This window comes from Alternaria hordeiaustralica (assembly GCF_023758085.1).
Source record: "Alternaria hordeiaustralica strain BMP 2776 chromosome Unknown scaffold_1, whole genome shotgun sequence".
In the NCBI taxonomy this organism is placed as follows: domain Eukaryota; kingdom Fungi; phylum Ascomycota; class Dothideomycetes; order Pleosporales; family Pleosporaceae; genus Alternaria; species Alternaria hordeiaustralica.
In genome coordinates this window covers 3,311,967-3,329,027 of record NW_026056773.1, presented here as the reverse complement: position 1 = coordinate 3,329,027, position 17,061 = coordinate 3,311,967, and the positions used below count along the sequence as shown (strand labels likewise).

General features: G+C 53.5%; 6 protein-coding genes across 6 annotated transcripts; 4 read left to right on the top strand and 2 right to left on the bottom strand.

Moving 5' to 3' along the window:
- Positions 1-93: 93 nt before the first annotated feature.
- VPS4 (Vacuolar protein sorting-associated protein 4) lies at positions 94-1,611 on the top strand (the record flags this gene model as incomplete). Its single annotated transcript, XM_049383697.1, has 5 exons — positions 94-202; positions 257-283; positions 333-504; positions 555-887; positions 939-1,611. The coding sequence occupies 5 exons, from the start codon at positions 94-96 to the stop codon at positions 1,609-1,611; spliced, it is 1,314 nt and encodes a 437-aa protein (XP_049249215.1).
- Positions 1,612-2,254: 643 nt separating this feature from the next.
- Positions 2,255-5,741, bottom strand: J4E84_001062 (uncharacterized protein; the record flags this gene model as incomplete). The annotated part of the gene is made up of 5 exons (XM_049383696.1): positions 2,255-2,462; positions 2,520-5,014; positions 5,062-5,237; positions 5,286-5,505; positions 5,559-5,741. 5 exons carry the CDS (start codon positions 5,739-5,741, stop codon positions 2,255-2,257), a joined length of 3,282 nt encoding a protein of 1,093 aa, XP_049249214.1.
- Positions 5,742-6,673: 932 nt separating this feature from the next.
- Positions 6,674-8,860, top strand: J4E84_001061 (uncharacterized protein; the record flags this gene model as incomplete). Its single annotated transcript, XM_049383695.1, has 5 exons — positions 6,674-6,865; positions 6,914-7,309; positions 7,358-7,835; positions 7,885-7,979; positions 8,027-8,860. 5 exons carry the CDS (start codon positions 6,674-6,676, stop codon positions 8,858-8,860), a joined length of 1,995 nt encoding a protein of 664 aa, XP_049249213.1.
- Positions 8,861-9,629: 769 nt separating this feature from the next.
- On the top strand, positions 9,630-10,137 carry RPS26 (40S ribosomal protein S26; the record flags this gene model as incomplete). Its single annotated transcript, XM_049383694.1, has 3 exons — positions 9,630-9,780; positions 9,866-9,968; positions 10,023-10,137. The coding sequence occupies 3 exons, from the start codon at positions 9,630-9,632 to the stop codon at positions 10,135-10,137; spliced, it is 369 nt and encodes a 122-aa protein (XP_049249212.1).
- A 407-nt stretch (positions 10,138-10,544) lies between these two features.
- On the bottom strand, positions 10,545-11,323 carry J4E84_001059 (uncharacterized protein; the record flags this gene model as incomplete). Its single annotated transcript, XM_049383693.1, has 3 exons — positions 10,545-10,880; positions 10,933-11,168; positions 11,299-11,323. The coding sequence occupies 3 exons, from the start codon at positions 11,321-11,323 to the stop codon at positions 10,545-10,547; spliced, it is 597 nt and encodes a 198-aa protein (XP_049249211.1).
- Positions 11,324-12,457: 1,134 nt separating this feature from the next.
- Positions 12,458-15,952, top strand: J4E84_001058 (uncharacterized protein; the record flags this gene model as incomplete). The annotated part of the gene is made up of 3 exons (XM_049383692.1): positions 12,458-14,719; positions 14,772-15,460; positions 15,508-15,952. The coding sequence occupies 3 exons, from the start codon at positions 12,458-12,460 to the stop codon at positions 15,950-15,952; spliced, it is 3,396 nt and encodes a 1,131-aa protein (XP_049249210.1).
- Between the last annotated feature and the right edge of the window lie 1,109 nt (positions 15,953-17,061).

Below are 17,061 nucleotides of genomic sequence, written 5' to 3'. Positions count from 1 at the left end.
CCGCCGCCCATACATCGATCAATCAACACACCAGCCGACGCGCGCTCCGAGAATCACGCTCGCGGAAGCCTCCACCGACCTCCGGTCTTCACAATGAGCAACGCCGACTTCCTCGGCCGGGCCATCGAGACGGTCAAAAAGGCAATTGAGACGGACACGGCAGGCGAATATGAGAAGGCGTATCAGCTGTACTACAGTGCTCGTCAGTGCCACAAGATAGAGACCATGTAAACATGGATGCTAACTTCATGCGCAGTCGAGCTGTTCATGCTCGCTCTCAAATGTACGTTGGCCGGATTTTGTAGATTGGCAAACATGCTGACGCTCAGTAGGGGAGAAGAACCAGAAGTCCAAGGATATGATCCGCGGCAAGGTAGCCGAATACATGGAGCGCGCCGAGAAGCTCAAACAACACCTGAACCAAAATGACGCCTCGAATCGCAAGAAGCCAGCAGCTATGGGCTCAAACGGCAAAGCAGCAGGTGGAAGTGGAAAGGGCGGAGGGTATATATCAAGTCTACGCCTGCCGAGAGTTTGCAACTAACTTCTAACAGTGACGAGGACGAAGGCGAACAAGACGCCGACTCGAAAAAGCTCCGCGGTGCGCTCGCTGGCGCCATTCTATCCGAGAAGCCCAACATTCGATGGGAAGACGTAGCAGGTCTGGAGATGGCAAAAGAAGCACTGAAGGAGGCCGTTATATTACCCATCAAGTTTCCTCACTTGTTTACCGGAAAGCGACAACCATGGAAGGGTATCCTTCTCTACGGTCCACCTGGTACCGGTAAGAGTTACCTGGCAAAGGCGGTCGCTACCGAGGCGAACAGCACATTCTTCAGTGTCTCCAGTTCCGATTTGGTCAGCAAGTGGATGGGCGAGTCAGAACGGTAGGTGAAACAGTCCACTTCGGCGCGACGCGGCAACTGACATGATGTTAGACTCGTAAAACAGCTCTTCGGCATGGCTCGCGAAAACAAACCCTCGATTATCTTCATCGACGAGATCGACGCGCTCTGCGGACCTCGAGGTGAGGGCGAGTCGGAAGCATCACGACGTATCAAGACAGAACTGCTAGTGCAGATGGACGGTGTCGGTAAAGATTCGAAGGGCGTACTCATTCTTGGTGCGACGAACATCCCATGGCAACTCGACTCTGCCATCCGACGACGATTCCAGCGGAGAGTCCACATTAGTCTGCCAGATCAGCCCTCCAGGATGAGGATGTTCGAGCTTGCGGTTGGCAACACACCTTGCGAGCTGAGCCAGGCCGACTACAAGAAGCTAGCCGAGCTTAGTGAGGGATACTCTGGGTCTGATATTTCGATTGCGGTACAAGACGCGCTCATGCAGCCCGTGCGACTTATTCAGACAGCAACACACTACAAGCCCGTCGAGGTAGACGGCCAAACAAAGTGGACGCCGTGCTCACCTGGTGATCCACAAGCAGAGGAGAAGTCATGGACAGACTTAGACGGCGATCAGCTGCTCGAGCCACCTCTAAAGGTCAAGGACTTCGTCAAGGCGATCAAGGCTTCAAGACCGACTGTGAGTAGAGAGGATTTGGACCGCAGCGCCGAGTGGACAAAGGAGTTTGGTAGTGAGGGCGCGTAGACGAACCGTTTGTTGTCGTTTGAGGCGGTGCTGTATATCTTCGAGGCGCTTTTGGTGTTTATATCCCCTTCTAGCATAGCGAATCCAGGCCGTACATGGATCGGCCGGCGTTGATGCTTCGAATACATAAGCAATTTGAGGCTTTTTCGTTCCATGATGCTACAAAGGCGATACTGCATATACATTCATATCTCGCTTTGAGATGCTCAGGATTGAGGTAAAGATATCATTGCGACTCGTGGCGCTTGCAGAGTGAAGGTTCTTGAATAATGGTGGCTCATTTTTCTACACTAAGCTGGTCCAGCGTAGTCCATTCCATGGCACGATCGAAGTGAGTGAGGGGACGAAGGGGAAACTTGGGGGGAATATGTGTAAAACCGGACCGGACCTGACCTAACCGCCTAACCTAACCTGTCCTAACCAAAACAAGCACTCCGCCGTGATAAAGATGCTTCTCTATACTTCGCCAGCCTTGTTACCAATGACAAGGCCCAGGGACCCTCACGTCAGGCTCTTTCATCGTATCTTCGTGCTGATGTCATGTCACAATTCCGAATCGAACGCCGCTCATGCATCGTGTCCCATGTGGATTTCCTTCCACAAGTCCATAAAGTTGACCATTTACGAACGGCCTAGTCAGCCTCTAGCTGAAGTAGGCTTGCGCAGTACGCTGCTGCTCTGGTGTCAAAGTCGCGGCAGCCTGGCCAAGATCGGTGCTGGTCGCCTGGATCAGAGCCTTCACGGATGCGACAACGCGGTTCGCGGTCTGTCCTTGCAGAGTTTCGGCCTCCAGGGCTTGCACAACGTAGTTGAAGACCTTTGCGGGTTGAGAGAACACAGCTTGGTTTTGTCTGGAAGATGTCAGTGTGGATCTCATGCATACACGGCGTGGTGCTAGAACAACTTACTGTTCAATCAGCTGAGCTAGGAACGCATAGGCGTATGGCGTAGCCTCCTCGTCGTTGGTGATGGGAAGCGTATCCATCCAGGCAGCGGCAACACTGTCCCAGTTTGCGACCTTGCTTGCATTGTAGTGTAGGATCTTGGCAATTGCAGCCGAAGCATTCTCTGTCGCAAAAATGTCGTCGTCGGCGCGAGCATTTGGTCTCTGTGTAACCTGGAAGAGCGTCTCCAGGGACGCCGCAACAAATTCAGACCAGTTCTCTCCACCCTTGTGAGCCGCAACACCGATTCCGTATACTGCTGCCTGGCGATTGGCAGGGACGTCATCTTGCATACCATCGATGAGAGGTTGGATGATTTGGTCCTTGTATTGCCACGACTCTGGACCACAGAACTCGAGCACATCGTCGTAGATGCAAATCGCCCACTGGCGTTGAGTGGGGTCTGGGTTAGCAGCGGACAAGCTATAGAATTGGGTTAGTTCAGCCCAGTAAGGCAAGAACGCTGTGCCCATGGTCTTGAAAATGCTGTGGAACGCCTTGTTCATGTCTGAGAGGAGCGTCTGGTCGTCTTCTATGGCAAACAACAGATCTTCCGAAGCTTCCTCGCCATCATCATTCTCGGCCTGCTCCTCTAGACGTTCCTTTACGCGTACGTGGTAGTCTTGAAGCACGCTTCTAGCGGACTCAATGAAGGTCGTCATGTGTGCGTTGGTGAGGCAGTTGCGGCCAATGCACTCTAGACACTCGTAGAAGCATTGGTACATCTCGGCGAGGGTATCAATGGCGGGCTCAGTGCTGAGCACTTCGAGGACACGCTCGACGGTGCGTCCCCACAGCTCGCTCAGTTGTGTAGATTCCGGACCGTGGGCCTTCTTGTACGCATTCAGCAGCGCTGGAACACACTTGGCTGATGCCACTCGCACGGGGTCATGGAAGAAGAAAGCTAGGCCTGGGAGCGCGATCTTCTCCATGATGTCATTGACGTAGGGCTCGAAAGCGTCCTCTAGAACTTGCGCGTAGATGACAATGAGCTCAATAGCCATGTGTTTGTCGTCAAGGATGCTGGTCTTGATTCCGATAACCTTGCCCTTGAGCGGGACCAACTCCCAGCCTTCTTCATCTTGGATCTGGGCAACTTGTTCCTCGTCGTCAAGAAGTTGGATATCAGCCTTGGCTCCAGCAAGCTCGGTCAGTGGTGGGATGACACCAGCAAGGAAAGGAACGAACTCCCGTCCTAGAACACGGCACATGCGGCCCCAGCAGTGGAGGAGATAGGATGCTTGCGGGTCATCGGCCTCGGAAACGCTGTTCTGGATCCGTCCGAGCAGCTGTACAAGGTTGAGTGCGTCTTGGCCCATACGGTCCTTGCCGACAGCGAGAGCGATAAGGGTCGCGCACTCCATGGCCTTGGCGCGGAGAAGTCGGTATTCTTTGGATTGCTCTTCTTGTAGGACATTGAAGAGAAGAGGCATAAGCGTGTCGTAATACTTGGAGAAGGCAGCCTCTGCGGAATCCGCAACGGTGGCAATAGTAGACAGGGCCTGTTCCTGTACGAAACGCTTGGGGCTCTGCAGAAGCATGAGCAGGTGGTTAAGCAGCTGGTCCAAGTATGGCTCAAGTATGTTCTTCTCAGCCTCCTCGCAGAAGTTGACTAGAGCAGCAGCAGCATGCGCCTGCACGCGAGGCTCCGAAGACTCCAAGACGGGGATGATGTTGGGGAGAACGACCTGGTGGTACGTCTCTTGCATGGTACCGGCAAAGTCAGTCGACATCTGTCCGACAGCATTGCAAGCGGCCCATCGCACTCGTGGATGGGGGTCTCGGAGCGCAGGCAATACGAGATCCAGGACTTTGTCAAGCTCGCCAACCATCAGCTCGCGACAACCCTCGGAGATGGCTGATATCGCCATGAGAGCAGCGTGCCTGTCACGCCACGCCGAAGAAGTCATCATGCGCGGAAGCCAGTTGAACGTTGGGGGCAGAATGGCTTGTCCACCGAGCTTGTTTGCCAGGCGATCCATACACTGCTCACCAGCCACATGGTTCGAGTCGCTTTCTTCATCCAAGTCTTCTGACACGTTCCACTCCTCAGCATCGTCATCGTCAGCTCCAACGTCGGTCATCAAAGACAGACATTGAGTAACCATGTCATTGGTGAAGTTGGCATCCTTCTTGCACATCAGAGGTGCGTTATCCGCGAAGGTCGCCATGAGTTCCAACGCGTTCTGCCGAGCCGTCTCTCCTAGATCCTTGTCCTGGATAACGGAAATGCTGAACTGAACGAGGTCGTTGAACGGAGGCTTGAACATCTTGGGCGCAACTTCGGCAAGGTCGATAAGCGAGATGAGGGCCTTTGTGAGGAGCTCTGCATCGCCAGACTCCTTGATCGGGGGTAGAATACTGAGGATCTCTCCGACGAGAGAATAGTATTTGGACTGGGCCTTCTTGGTGATTGAGCGGAAGAAGGACGCGAAGGCTTCGACGGATGCGATTTTGACCTGTGAGATGTAAGCCGAGGGCTTCCAGGTGCATGCGGAAGACGAACCGATGTCTCGCTGTCGGCAAAGCCGCCCTTGAAAGCAGTCAAGACTACGTCCTCATGCTGCTTCTCGATGATCTGCGGGGTTGTCGAGAATATCCTGAAGGCGTTCTCGCGCTGCGCGGGGTCTGCGGACTGGCTTGCCTGGAACAACGCGCCCAGAAGCTCCGGCCATGCAACGCCTAGATGAATTTAGACATGATCCTGTAGTGTGTCCCGTTTCCTCCTACCTTCATCTGTGTGCTGACGTGCGAGTTCGGCAACAGCATCTCCAACTTTGGTGCGCACTGAGTTGTCCGTCTCGTTGGCGAGGCAATGGAGCAACTTCGCGCGTATGGCTTCGCGCTCGGGGGCGTTGAGGGTCAAGAAGAGGTCGGCGGTCTGGCCTGAGGGCGCCTTTCGCGGTTTCGACGACTGTCGCCTGAAGATGACGGCGGCGAACGTCCGTGTCTAACACAGCCTGTAAGCTAGAACCCAGGGTTTCTACCGAGCGGGACCCTTACTGAGGTATCCTGCGCCAGCTCGATCTGCTCCGAGAGGCCCATCAAGAGCACCTCGGGCCTCTGGGCAACCCACTCGTCATTCAACTGCTGCTCGGCAGCCGTGCGCTGAATGTTATCCGGCGACTGGAGGCCCTGCAGCAGGGTCGCCAGCGCCGTGTGAACCTCAGCGGGGAGGACAGACATATCGTATGCGTAGATTGGTAGTGGAGGGCAGCGGCCCAGGAAGCGTGGTGTTGTTCACAGGCAACAAGGGAATACGGTCGCTTGGTCCCTGGTAGTGCTGCTTGCGGAGCGCGTGTGACGTGTTGGAGCGCCTCTGCTGCAGTGGAACTATGCAGGACGAGGCAGCGTATATCTCGGTGCAGACACGATCTTTCGGCGGCAGAGACTGGTGCTTTGTGTGGTTTCGCCTCAAGTCATTGATCGATGTTTTGGTGGGGGAGAGTGTTGGCCCAAAAAAGTGTGTCACTCCACTCATTGGCCAGCTAGCGTATCCTTGAAGGCTACGGAGCCCTGGAGTACACCGACTCACGGAGCATTCACTGTATGGACCCTGTTGAAACCACCCAGCTGGCTCATATATACTTGAAAACACGATCGACACTGCAAATTCGGCGTAATATCGTGTATACTCTTAGTGAAAGGAAAGATGAATCAATACACGGCTGGGTGCATCGCCAGCCATCCTGTTCATGAGAGATACCATGCGCGTGACCTGCCACGATAGGAGTAGGAAAACCTTGATCTAGCTTCAAGTACGGAACCCCGAAACCTACAGCAATGCTAGATCCTTGAATCTGTTTACTTTGTTGTAGTAGGCTGTATAGGCGCAGTCTAGGTACAGCCGTCTTCAGAGTAAGCTCCTCCGAGGTTAGAAACACAGGCCATGCAGTAGGACAGACCAGATGGAGCCAGCGCCCGAGCTAAAATTCTGGTCTTTTGCAGGCAGTCGCCCGTAGGCCGAGCAGGCGCATGTGCAATGGCAGCAGGCCAGGGGAAGAGCGGTCTAGCTAGCCTCGTCGCTTGCGCCTTCTGCGTCTACCCTGGCAACCACGACTTTGCTTCTATTGACCCCTCACCAACAACCCGACTTCCACGTCTCGGTCAAAAGCAACATGTCGCATACGGGGACTATGCGCGGTACGCCCAAGCCCAAGAACCAGCACCCGCCCCAGCAATTCCCCCACAGCCCCTCGGGAATCCCGCGACCAGCAGCTCTCGAGACGCATGCTTCTCATGTTGCCCAGAGCGATGCGGGCGGCTCTTCGCTCAGCGCCAGTCGTGCCAAAATGTCGAAGCGCGACGACGTAAGCTGCCCTGCTCGCCATGGACTGCCACATACTCATGATGCCTAGGCCATCCGCCGCAAGATCGAAACCGACCTGAACAAAAAGAAGAACCCCAGCGGCCGCGTGCGACCCTCCAAGAAAGCCCCGCCCGGCACTGTCCTCGCCTTGAAGCCCTCCCCCGCGCTCCAGATCAAGCCCTCCACCTCAGTCGCCGAGGCTGCGCAGTTGATGGCAGCTAAGCGCGAGGATTGTGTCCTAGTTACCGACGACGATGACCGTATTGCCGGTATCTTCACGGCCAAGGATCTGGCCTTCCGCGTCGTTGGCGCCGGCATCAAGGCTCGCGATGTCACCATCGAAGAGATCATGACCAAGAACCCCCTCTGCGCAAAGACCGACACAAGTGCGACCGATGCTCTGGATCTCATGGTCAGGAAGGGCTTCCGCCACCTTCCCGTCATGGTATGTTGGGCCATAAATATGCGTCGCGGATGAACTGACGTGGGATAGGACGAGAACCACGACATTTCCGGTATCTTGGACATCACCAAATGTTTCTACGACGCCATGGAGAAGTTAGAGCGCGCCTACGCTTCCTCGCGCAAGCTGTACGATGCTCTGGAGGGTGTACAGGCCGAGATGGGCTCCAGCCAGCCGCAACAGATCATTCAGTACGTCGAGGCTATTCGTCAGAAGATGTCTGGTCCTACTCTCGAGTCTGTCTTGACTGGCCTGCCACCAACAACCGTATCTGTGCGCACTTCTGTCAAAGAAGCTGCGTCACTCATGAAGGAGAACCACACAACCGCTGTTCTTGTGCAGGACAATGGCTCTATCACCGGTATCTTCACCAGCAAGGACGTCGTCTTGCGTGTGATTGCCGCGGGGCTCGACCCGATGACTTGCAGTGTCGTACGAGTGATGACTCCGCATCCCGACTTTGCGCCTATGGACATGAGCATCCAGTCCGCTCTGCGCAAGATGCATGGTAAGTGGTGCAAATCGAAAGCTCTTCGAATAATTGCTGACTTTTGCAGATGGTCACTACCTCAACTTGCCTGTCATGAGCGACGCAGGGGAGATTGTTGGAATGGTCGATGTTCTCAAGCTGACTTACGCCACTCTTGATCAGGTACGCCCACTTCTGCTTGTCAAAGTATCATTGCTAACTCCTTGAAGATCAACAACATCAGCACAACCGACAGCGAAGGTCCCGCGTGGAACAAGTTCTGGCTGTCTCTGGACAATGAGACCGAGTCGATGATGTCGGGCGAGGGTGGGAGTCGCGTCCACGACCATCGCTCATACGTCTCCCACCACGATCGCCCCGGCCTAATGGACCGTGGCGATAGCGTACTACCCAATGAGTCTGCCTCTCACCACGGAGACTCACCAGACGCATCTGCTGTCGCCAGTATTCCTCCCTCTCATATGGAGGACATGCCGTTCCCCTTCAAGTTCAAAGCTCCAAGTGGTCGCGTTCACCGTCTGCAGGTCGTTGTATCTGCTGGTATTGAAGAGCTCATCCACAATGTAGCGAACAAGCTTGGTGGAGAGGTCGAGGCCATAGGAGGCGTACCGAGCTTTGATGACGGCAAGGTTTCCCGAGGTGGCTTCGCTTTGAGCTATCTCGACAACGAGGGAGACACAATCTCCATCACCACCAACGACGATCTCGTTGAGGCTGTCAGTCTATCCCGCATGGCACATCGCGAGAAGGTAGATCTCTTTGTGCACCATCCTGAAAAGGCACCAATGTCTGCCGAGGTCAACCCACAACCTGCGCTGCCCAAGCCTGTCACACCGCCTGAGTCGTCTCTTCGCGAACGTAGACAGTACTTTGACGAAGAGGAAGAGAAGCCAAGATCACGAGGCCGTAATCAGCCAGTACCTATATCGCAACAGCCAGAGATCATTGCTGGTGTACCAAACGACCTTCTCCTTCCTGGAGCTATCGGTGTACTAGCTGTTGTCATCGTCGGTGTCTTTGTGCTTGGCCGCGCCAGTCGGTAAGATTTGGGTGGACGTTAGGTAATTTGTGTTGGAGTATAAGCGAGAATGCATTGTTTCCTTTGTTATAACCTGATATCCCATAGATCCCTGGGTGTTTCCTAGCAGTTTGGCAGTCAAGATTGAATACATTTTACTTCCACTTCCTACAAGGAAAATTCACGGGTCTGCAGCCTACATTAAGATGGAAATATGCAAAGTAGGCAACCTGACGAGAACGTAGGCTCTAGGGTGTGCCAAGTTCAACTACAAGTAGTCAAACGTCCCGCAGAAATACGCTGTCGTTATGCTTCCTTTCGGGAACACTATTCAAGTCGTCGAAGAAAGAAAGAACAGTCAACATCGTTCTCATGATGTCCTCGAAGCTTTTATGACGGCGGGGGAAGAACTTCGGGTAATCAGTATAGTTAGTAGCGTAACATACTGGTCCTTGCATGATTGCCAAAGCGCCCTTTCAAGAGTGAACGCGTATTCCTACTTTCCAAGGACAACAATAGAGACAATGGTGAAATTTAGAATCCCTTCAGATTCTGTTTTCACTTGTACAGTGAAGCTGCGCGAAGAGTGCTTGGGTCGTTGCGGCTAGCGCGGTACGCCAAGAGATAAGATTAGATCCGCTTAAGCGAATTTCGTCGACACAGTGCGCGACGTCAGGAAGGAACGACTCTCACGACAACACCCCCACCGCTGACTTCTAGATACATCTTCAGTACGCTCCCCGTGTTCTCTCAACCCACAACTCCGCTCACACAACTCGATAGAATCAGCAGCCATGGTTAAGAAGCGAGCGTCCAACGGCCGAAACAAGAAGGGTCGCGGCCACGTCAAGCCCATCCGTTGCTCCAACTGCTCGCGATGCACACCCAAGGACAAGGCAATCAAGAGATTCACCATCCGCAACATGGTTGAGTCCGCTGCCATCCGTACGTCTCCCGGCCACGCTCGCACCGCGTCACACTACAAAACAGAAGGGGCGGCATTGGGGAATTGAAGACTAACGCCACGCAGGTGATATCTCCGATGCCTCCGTATTCCCCGAGTACACCGTCCCCAAGATGTACCTGAAGCTCCAGTACTGCGTCTCCTGCGCTATCCACGGCAAGATCGTCCGGTACGTTGAGCCCGCACGAGGATTCGGCTGAGCCCATGTCTAACACACTCGCAGTGTCCGCTCGCGCGAAGGCCGCCGCAACAGGGCCCCTCCCCCAAGGGTCAGGTACAACAAGGACGGAAAGAAGATCAACCCCAACCAGGCCGCTGCTAAGACTACCACTGCTTAAGTGGAGTGTGGTTCGAAAACGGAATGATCATGGCGCTTGGTGTGGGGTCTTAGGGTTCTTTCGGAATGTCATACTGGAAAATGCATGATTCCAGAAGGAAGGGCAGACTAAATGACGAATCATGGTTAATGCTCGCTCGGATTGCCTGCCTAAGCAGCACCGAGAGCTAGCTATGAACTTGTAAACGAATATCCAAGTCGACTTGCACCAACCCTACGTCTGCTGCGGTGATGTTACGTTGGGAACTGACTACGCACAAAGTCCTGATGATCGAGCTCACTCTGCGTTCGCAGTGGGTATGCAACCTAGATGGCATTCCAAACATGACGAGGAACTGCAATATCCCATGCTCCATTTCGCCAATTCAAGCCAGTTCGTTGTCCCAAACATCGTAGGATGCCATCATTTTAGTCGTTCCGCTTCTTGCCCTCGCCCAAATCACCCCCATCTTCGAGACTCTTTCCATTCGACGGTTCGGGTTCGGTTGTTTCCCAGTCTTCGGCGTTCTCGTCCCATCTTTCAAGCTCCTCGTCCACTGTAGTTCTGACAACACCGGATTCCTGACCTTCGGGGTTCTCGCCCAACTCAATATCCCGCTCCTCGTCACCCGCGACGGCTGTATATCCGCGCGCAGCCCGTTTGCGCTCGAGCATGCGTTTGTGGTACCAATTACATAGGCCGAGAGCGAGGAGCGAACCGAGAACGTTGGCTACGATGTCGTAGTAATCGAAGTCGCGATGTATCTTGATATGTGTCAGTTTCTTGTACAATTGTTCCTCCCATTTATTGACTCACAGGCAAAAGCCCTTGTACGACCTCACTCGCGACTCCCAGACCAATCGTGCACACGGTAAAGGTGAGCTGCAATACCTTCCTCCTACTCGTTTCTAGTATCCAGTAAAAGCATAGTGTGAGTAGGAAGAAGGCGATGAAGTGTAGGGCTTTGTCCGATTGCTTGTATGAGGGGATCTTGTAATCGGGTGGGGAGAAGCCGGCGCCGGCGCTGATGAAGATGAGGGCTACGAAGGCACCTGTATAGACATTAGCTTGGTATTATTCGGAAGCAGAGCGCAAGTTCGAGGAACACGTCCATTCCCTGGTTCATTGCTTAAGCGCTGTGCCTCGAGCTCTCTGACGTATGAAACAGCAAGTGCGACCTACCAGCAAATGGCTTCCGGATGCGCATGGTGACTTTGTACAGCAGGGGCTATAAGCACTCGAGGAGCATTTCCAGCCCTAAAGATCGGAGAGTTGCAGTCAGCGGGCGGCAAGAGCTACCAAGCGTCGTTATGCGGCCACAAGCTGGCATTCTGGCGGAACTGGCTTGCAGAAAGCGGCTAACGGCTTTCGGTATTCCCGCTGTCGATCACGTGTGGAACCTGTGAAAATCGACAACCTAGGAAGCTGCGGGTAGGGGCGGGTAGTTTTGATTGACCCCAGGTCTGTGATCTGTGTACCTGGCGCTATTTCTACATTTGAGGTTAGGTTTGGGATGGAGAGTCTCGGCTGCCAGGGCAGATGCGTGAGAAGCCTTCCTCGATGGTGCTGCATTACTGGTACGGTAGGTGTATATCTGGAAACCTAATCGCTCTGAATGATAACTCGATGATACACGGTGTGCGACTATCATGTAGCATAGGTAGGGCTGTAGGTTTTCTGAGCTGCATATATGATGTACCCCAGAGGTACTCGGGTGTCGTACCGACGGCAAGCATACCTATGTAGCATCATGTCTAGCGAGTACCTTCGGGCCACTCTTTAGGGACTTGCAAGGACAAGAACAACAAAAGTCATCGAAGTAGTTCCCTGTGCTGGCCCACAAGGCGTGCGATACTTCAAAGTTGGTAAGTAAACGTAACCTAGGTACCCCCTAGGGACACGGTCGGAGCCAAGTCAGTGCGCGCAAGACGATCGAGGACAAACCGAAGACATTGACGTGATTGTAATTGATTCTGATGATAGAAACACTGCGACGAGTACACACAGCAGTCACAGCATTTTGATATTGGGAAGTAGGTAGGTGACGCGGGCCCTGGACTGCGCAGAACGCTAAGGCGGCTGGACGAGGAATAGCCCCCATCCACCTACAACCCTAACACCACGTTCGTTCATCAAAGGCCGTATCTGTGGCCATCAAGACGCGAGCCCCAATACCCTCTTCCATCTCGCAGTCATCGGCAAACCTTTCGCTCGACCGGTAGCTCCTTCCATGCTTGATTTTATCGCGTTGCGACACCTGGACCAGTTGGGACGTCGCCCTCTGGTTGCGCCTTCCCCGTAGGTCGCGAACCGCCAAGACCCCCCACAGCCGACGACGACGATGTCCTTCAGCGCTTCCCCATATCCTCCATCATCGCGAGAACGCCCAAGCCATGCCCGCTACCTGCACCAACCGCCCAACGCGACTCGATTACGCACCCCCAATGCGACGCTGAATGATGAGGCGGCCATGTCAAACGCCTCCAACGCGATCAACATGGGGGATGGAGACATGGTGGGAGAGGAAGACCCCCGCGCGGCGCGATGGCGCGAACAGTTTCTACGCACAGAAGCGCGTCTCTCTGCAGTGATCGGTGGCACGTACGAGGGTGATGCTGTTGATGCCCTGGACAACGAGCCGCGCCCGTCATCCGGGGATGCGGCGGCGCATGACGCGCGACCGGCCGTCACCCCGAAGAAGTTGACCCGCACAATCGACGAAGACGACTATGGCGACGATGAAGACGACGAAGACGAAGACGATACCCGCACCTCGCCGCTACACTCAAAAGGCGCTGCCAATGGCGTTGCTGCTGCCGCTCCCAGCACGCCAAGCCTCCTCCGCGTTCCTTCCATATCGAACAAGTCAGGTCACGACCGGACCGGGACACCTTCGTCGGACCATACAAAGACATCAGACGATGTGCGCAAGAAGCTACAACAGGATAAGATTGCGACCGAGGATGCGGCCAGGCGGAGCTTCCAGACAATGTTCTACTCGTTGGAAAGTGATCGTGACGCCATGCTAGAGCAGCAGAAGCTTGACGAACTCGACCGTCAAGTAGAGATAGAAACGTCCGGAACGCCTGCGAATGCACCCCCCAACAGCGTCGTCGTCGCCCCCCAGCAAGGCACTCTCAGCACCACTAACCTTGGCGCGTCCAGTCTCACACTGAAGCACCTCATCTCCCGTATCGACGCGCAAAGAGACAAAGTCCATGCGACTGATGCGCAGCTCCGAAGCCTTATTAGCGAAGTCCGTAAGAACAGGAGTAAATGGGCAAACGAAGAACGTGTTGGACAGGAGGAACTATACGAGAGTACAGAGAAGGTCCTCATGGAACTCAAGGCCAACGAGCATGCCCACCCCTTCCTTCAACGCGTCAACAAACGAGAGGCACCGGACTACTACAACGTGATTAAGCAGCCCATGGATATTGGCACGATGATGAAGAAGCTCAAGCAACTGCAATACAAGTCCAAGAAGGAATTCGTCGACGACCTTATGCTCATATGGTCAAACTGCTTAAAGTACAACGCGGACCCAAGTCACTTTCTCCGGAAAAAGGCACTACACATGAAGAAGGAAACCGAGAAGCTCGTACCCCTTATCCCGGACATCACTGTTCGCGATCGTGCAGAAGTCGAGGCAGAGGAACGGAGAATGCGTCATGGCGATGCAGATGCCGACGGCGCCGACGATAGTGAAGACGAAGAACCTATCATGGCTTCACGAGGACGAAAGGCACCAAGCAAGGGAGGCAAAGGCTCAAGTACAGCAAGAAAGGCCCCTCCAGCAGGTCTGGAGGACACACCGGGACCGGAAACAAAACCATCAGCTCCATCTCTCAACAACGCAGTGTCCAATCTTAAGAACGAGTTTCTTCGAGCAGACTCCGAAATGGAAGGCAGCGTCAACGGCTTTTCGACACCTCCCCCACCCGGTACATTGACACCGTTGGGACCGAATAGCATTTCGCGAAACGGCGTGAATGGTAGCCAGGCCGACGTTTCGGAGGCTGACGGCACTGGTATCTCGGTCAGTGATGTTCTGGAAGAGGATGCTGATCTGGATGATCTGGAATACAAAACATGGAAACAAGTGACGAAAAGAGATCGAGCAATCATTGCGTCAGAAAGGCATAGACTGTTCCGTGACGACCACCTACAGCCAGATGAACCTGCTATTCTACGCACAAAAGCTGGCATGAGAAGATGGCTACGACACCGAAAGCAAGCTATCGAGGAAGAAACTGCAAGCGGGGCCGTCTCCGCTCCGGACGGAAAAGACGGCGTTCAGGCCACTGCTGGTGAGTCACTCGCCGAGGGCATCGAAGGGGAAGAGGAGCGCCAGATTCCGGATTACTACGACCCTGTGTGCGCCATTCCCGACCTTTCTGAACGCCTGCAATGGGTTGAAGACGCCGAGGGCTATGTCATTCCTCAGGCTGAGGAGTACATGCGTATTCTGCCAAAGGGGCAGTTCGTATCGCCAGACAGTGCTTTGGTTCACAAGTTCGATGACAACAACCACACACTGCAAGAAACCAGGAAGATATGCGCAAAGATCGGCATCGTCAAACAGATGCAGATCCAATCGCAGGTAAGTTTTTATCCGAAATTCGAAGGAATATACCGACCGCTAATTCGTATAGCTATACCAAAACCAGTTTCAACGATATGAACCGCAACCTTTCCACGAGGCAGACATCGAGCCAACAGTCACATCCGAGGATGGGCCGATCATGGCCCCCTATGTCTGTCGCGCCGCCTTACAACGCAGCGTTGGCAAAGTCTTTTATCACGCTGGTTTCGAAGAGTTCCAGCCATCAGCTCTTGATGCCGTTACTGACATTGCGGCGAAATTCTTCCAGAATCTTGTTGCAAGTCTCGGGGTATATCGCGAAACACCGAAGATGAAGTCAGATGTCCCCATCACTCTTCCCAACGGACAGGCTACAAGTTGGACACCACGCTTTACTCAAGAAGAAGCTGTCCTTCACTCTTTGCACGCCAATGGTGTCGATCTTGAGTCTCTCGAGACTTATGTCAAGGACGATGTTGAGAGGCTTGGTACCAAGCTCGGTGGCATGCATGATAGGATGCGGTCATACTACGCTGAACTCCTGCGACCAGCTATGGATAACGCCGGTGCTGACGGGGCCGGTGCCTTCAACGACGGTAGCGAACAATTCGTGGGTGGAGACTTCGCAGAAGACATTGGCGAAGACTTCTTCGGTTTCAAAGAGCTCGGTCTTGACATCGAGTTCGGACTTACTTCCAGCGTCCCGTTGCATCTACTACAGAACAGGGTGCACAATGCATATGCCAGGCAGGACAACAGGTGTGTTTCGCGATATGCTTTGATGAGGCTCTTACTAATGTTCACAGCAATATTACTACTACTGGTGTCATTATGCCTGAGCCACCGAAGTTCGAGCCTGTCACCGTCCAGACCGCTGAGAACCAGATTGGTCTTCTCCAAAGTTGGCTCTTGGGTAAACTCCATGACAACAACAGCCAGCCGCTGGTCGAGGATGATGATCTTCCTCCGAAGCAGCGATTCCCTAAGCCACGCTTGCCACCTACAGGCAAGATCTCCAGTCCTCGGAAACGCCCTCTCAGAGAGCAGCAACAAATGGCTCGTAAAAAGCGTAAGCTGGACGAGGAGAAGGATGACAATGGCAACGATCAGGGTGGCTTCATGAAGGGCATTGGTAAACCCATCGGTAAGCTGAAGCTTGAACCGGTGCAAAGAGAGAATCATAGCGTTCAAGAGCCAGAGAAAGAGGATGGTAGCGCGCATGGCATGCCGAGCCCACCCGAATCTTTCTAGGAGCATTGCTTTGGAGGGTTAAACCGGCGGATCCTCTGCCGCTATGATCTCCAGTAATTTCGACTTTCCGGCACTCATTCTGGGTTTTGAGAAGCAGTCGTTCGCATTCATTGTTTCATTTATCGACATATCTCTATCCTATCCGCTTTTTCGACGACTGCTTTCGGCCAACTCTGCGCCATTGGTATTCATTTCCGCAGATCGGACAAGTCCTTATGGCGTTTGTAATTTTTCCTTTACCTTGCTCATCATATCCCGGTGGGCGCAAATTTGTCTTATTACACGGGGAAGGCGGTAGGGCTCGTCCTTGTATACCCATCCTGCATTATGCGCAGTGGCCTTTTATGCATTTTTCCTGCTCGCGCGTTTGCGACGCCAGTTTGGTCTCATGATGGACTAGCTTTAGGCTTCGTTTTTTGCTCTTTGTATATACCAGGCCGACGAGATTGGGGATGGCACCACGGCATTCATGAGGCTTAAGATATTTCAATGCTACTCTTGTGGCATGATCACGTTATCTGTTTGGTGTGTGACTTGGATGACTTGTCGCTGACGAGGTGATGCAGTAGACGTAGTGTATAAATGCAATAACTAATACGATATGCAACGACGCAGCTCAAATCGCATTCAATCGCTATCGTACCCGCTGTAGTGTGTGATCGCCCACATGCTGATATCGTACTACAGAATGGGACTGCGCAGACAATATAGGCGGCTGTCACATCATAAATGAGAAAAATCAAATGCATACGGGGAGCGAGCCAGCGGGTCTCGAAGCATGCGCTTGAACATGACTTCCTTTTACCACTGCTGTACCTATCGCGGAACTCGGCCGCAGTGTGACCCCCAAGCTTACAGCAGTAAGTACATAGTTCCTCCGAGATTTCATAGCAGGTACTCAGATTATGATAAAAGTTCCGGTAGCGACGCTTACCTTCTTAAAACAAGTAGCAAGACAGGTCACAACATCAGTAATCTCGTTAGAGCACTCCCAAGGAGCACGCAAGTGCTAAAAATGGTGTAGGTGAACGTGAAAGGTCGTATGCGCCAATGATGCGCAGCCAAGCCTCCAATTTTCACGATGAATGCTGAGAAGGGAAACTGGTGTT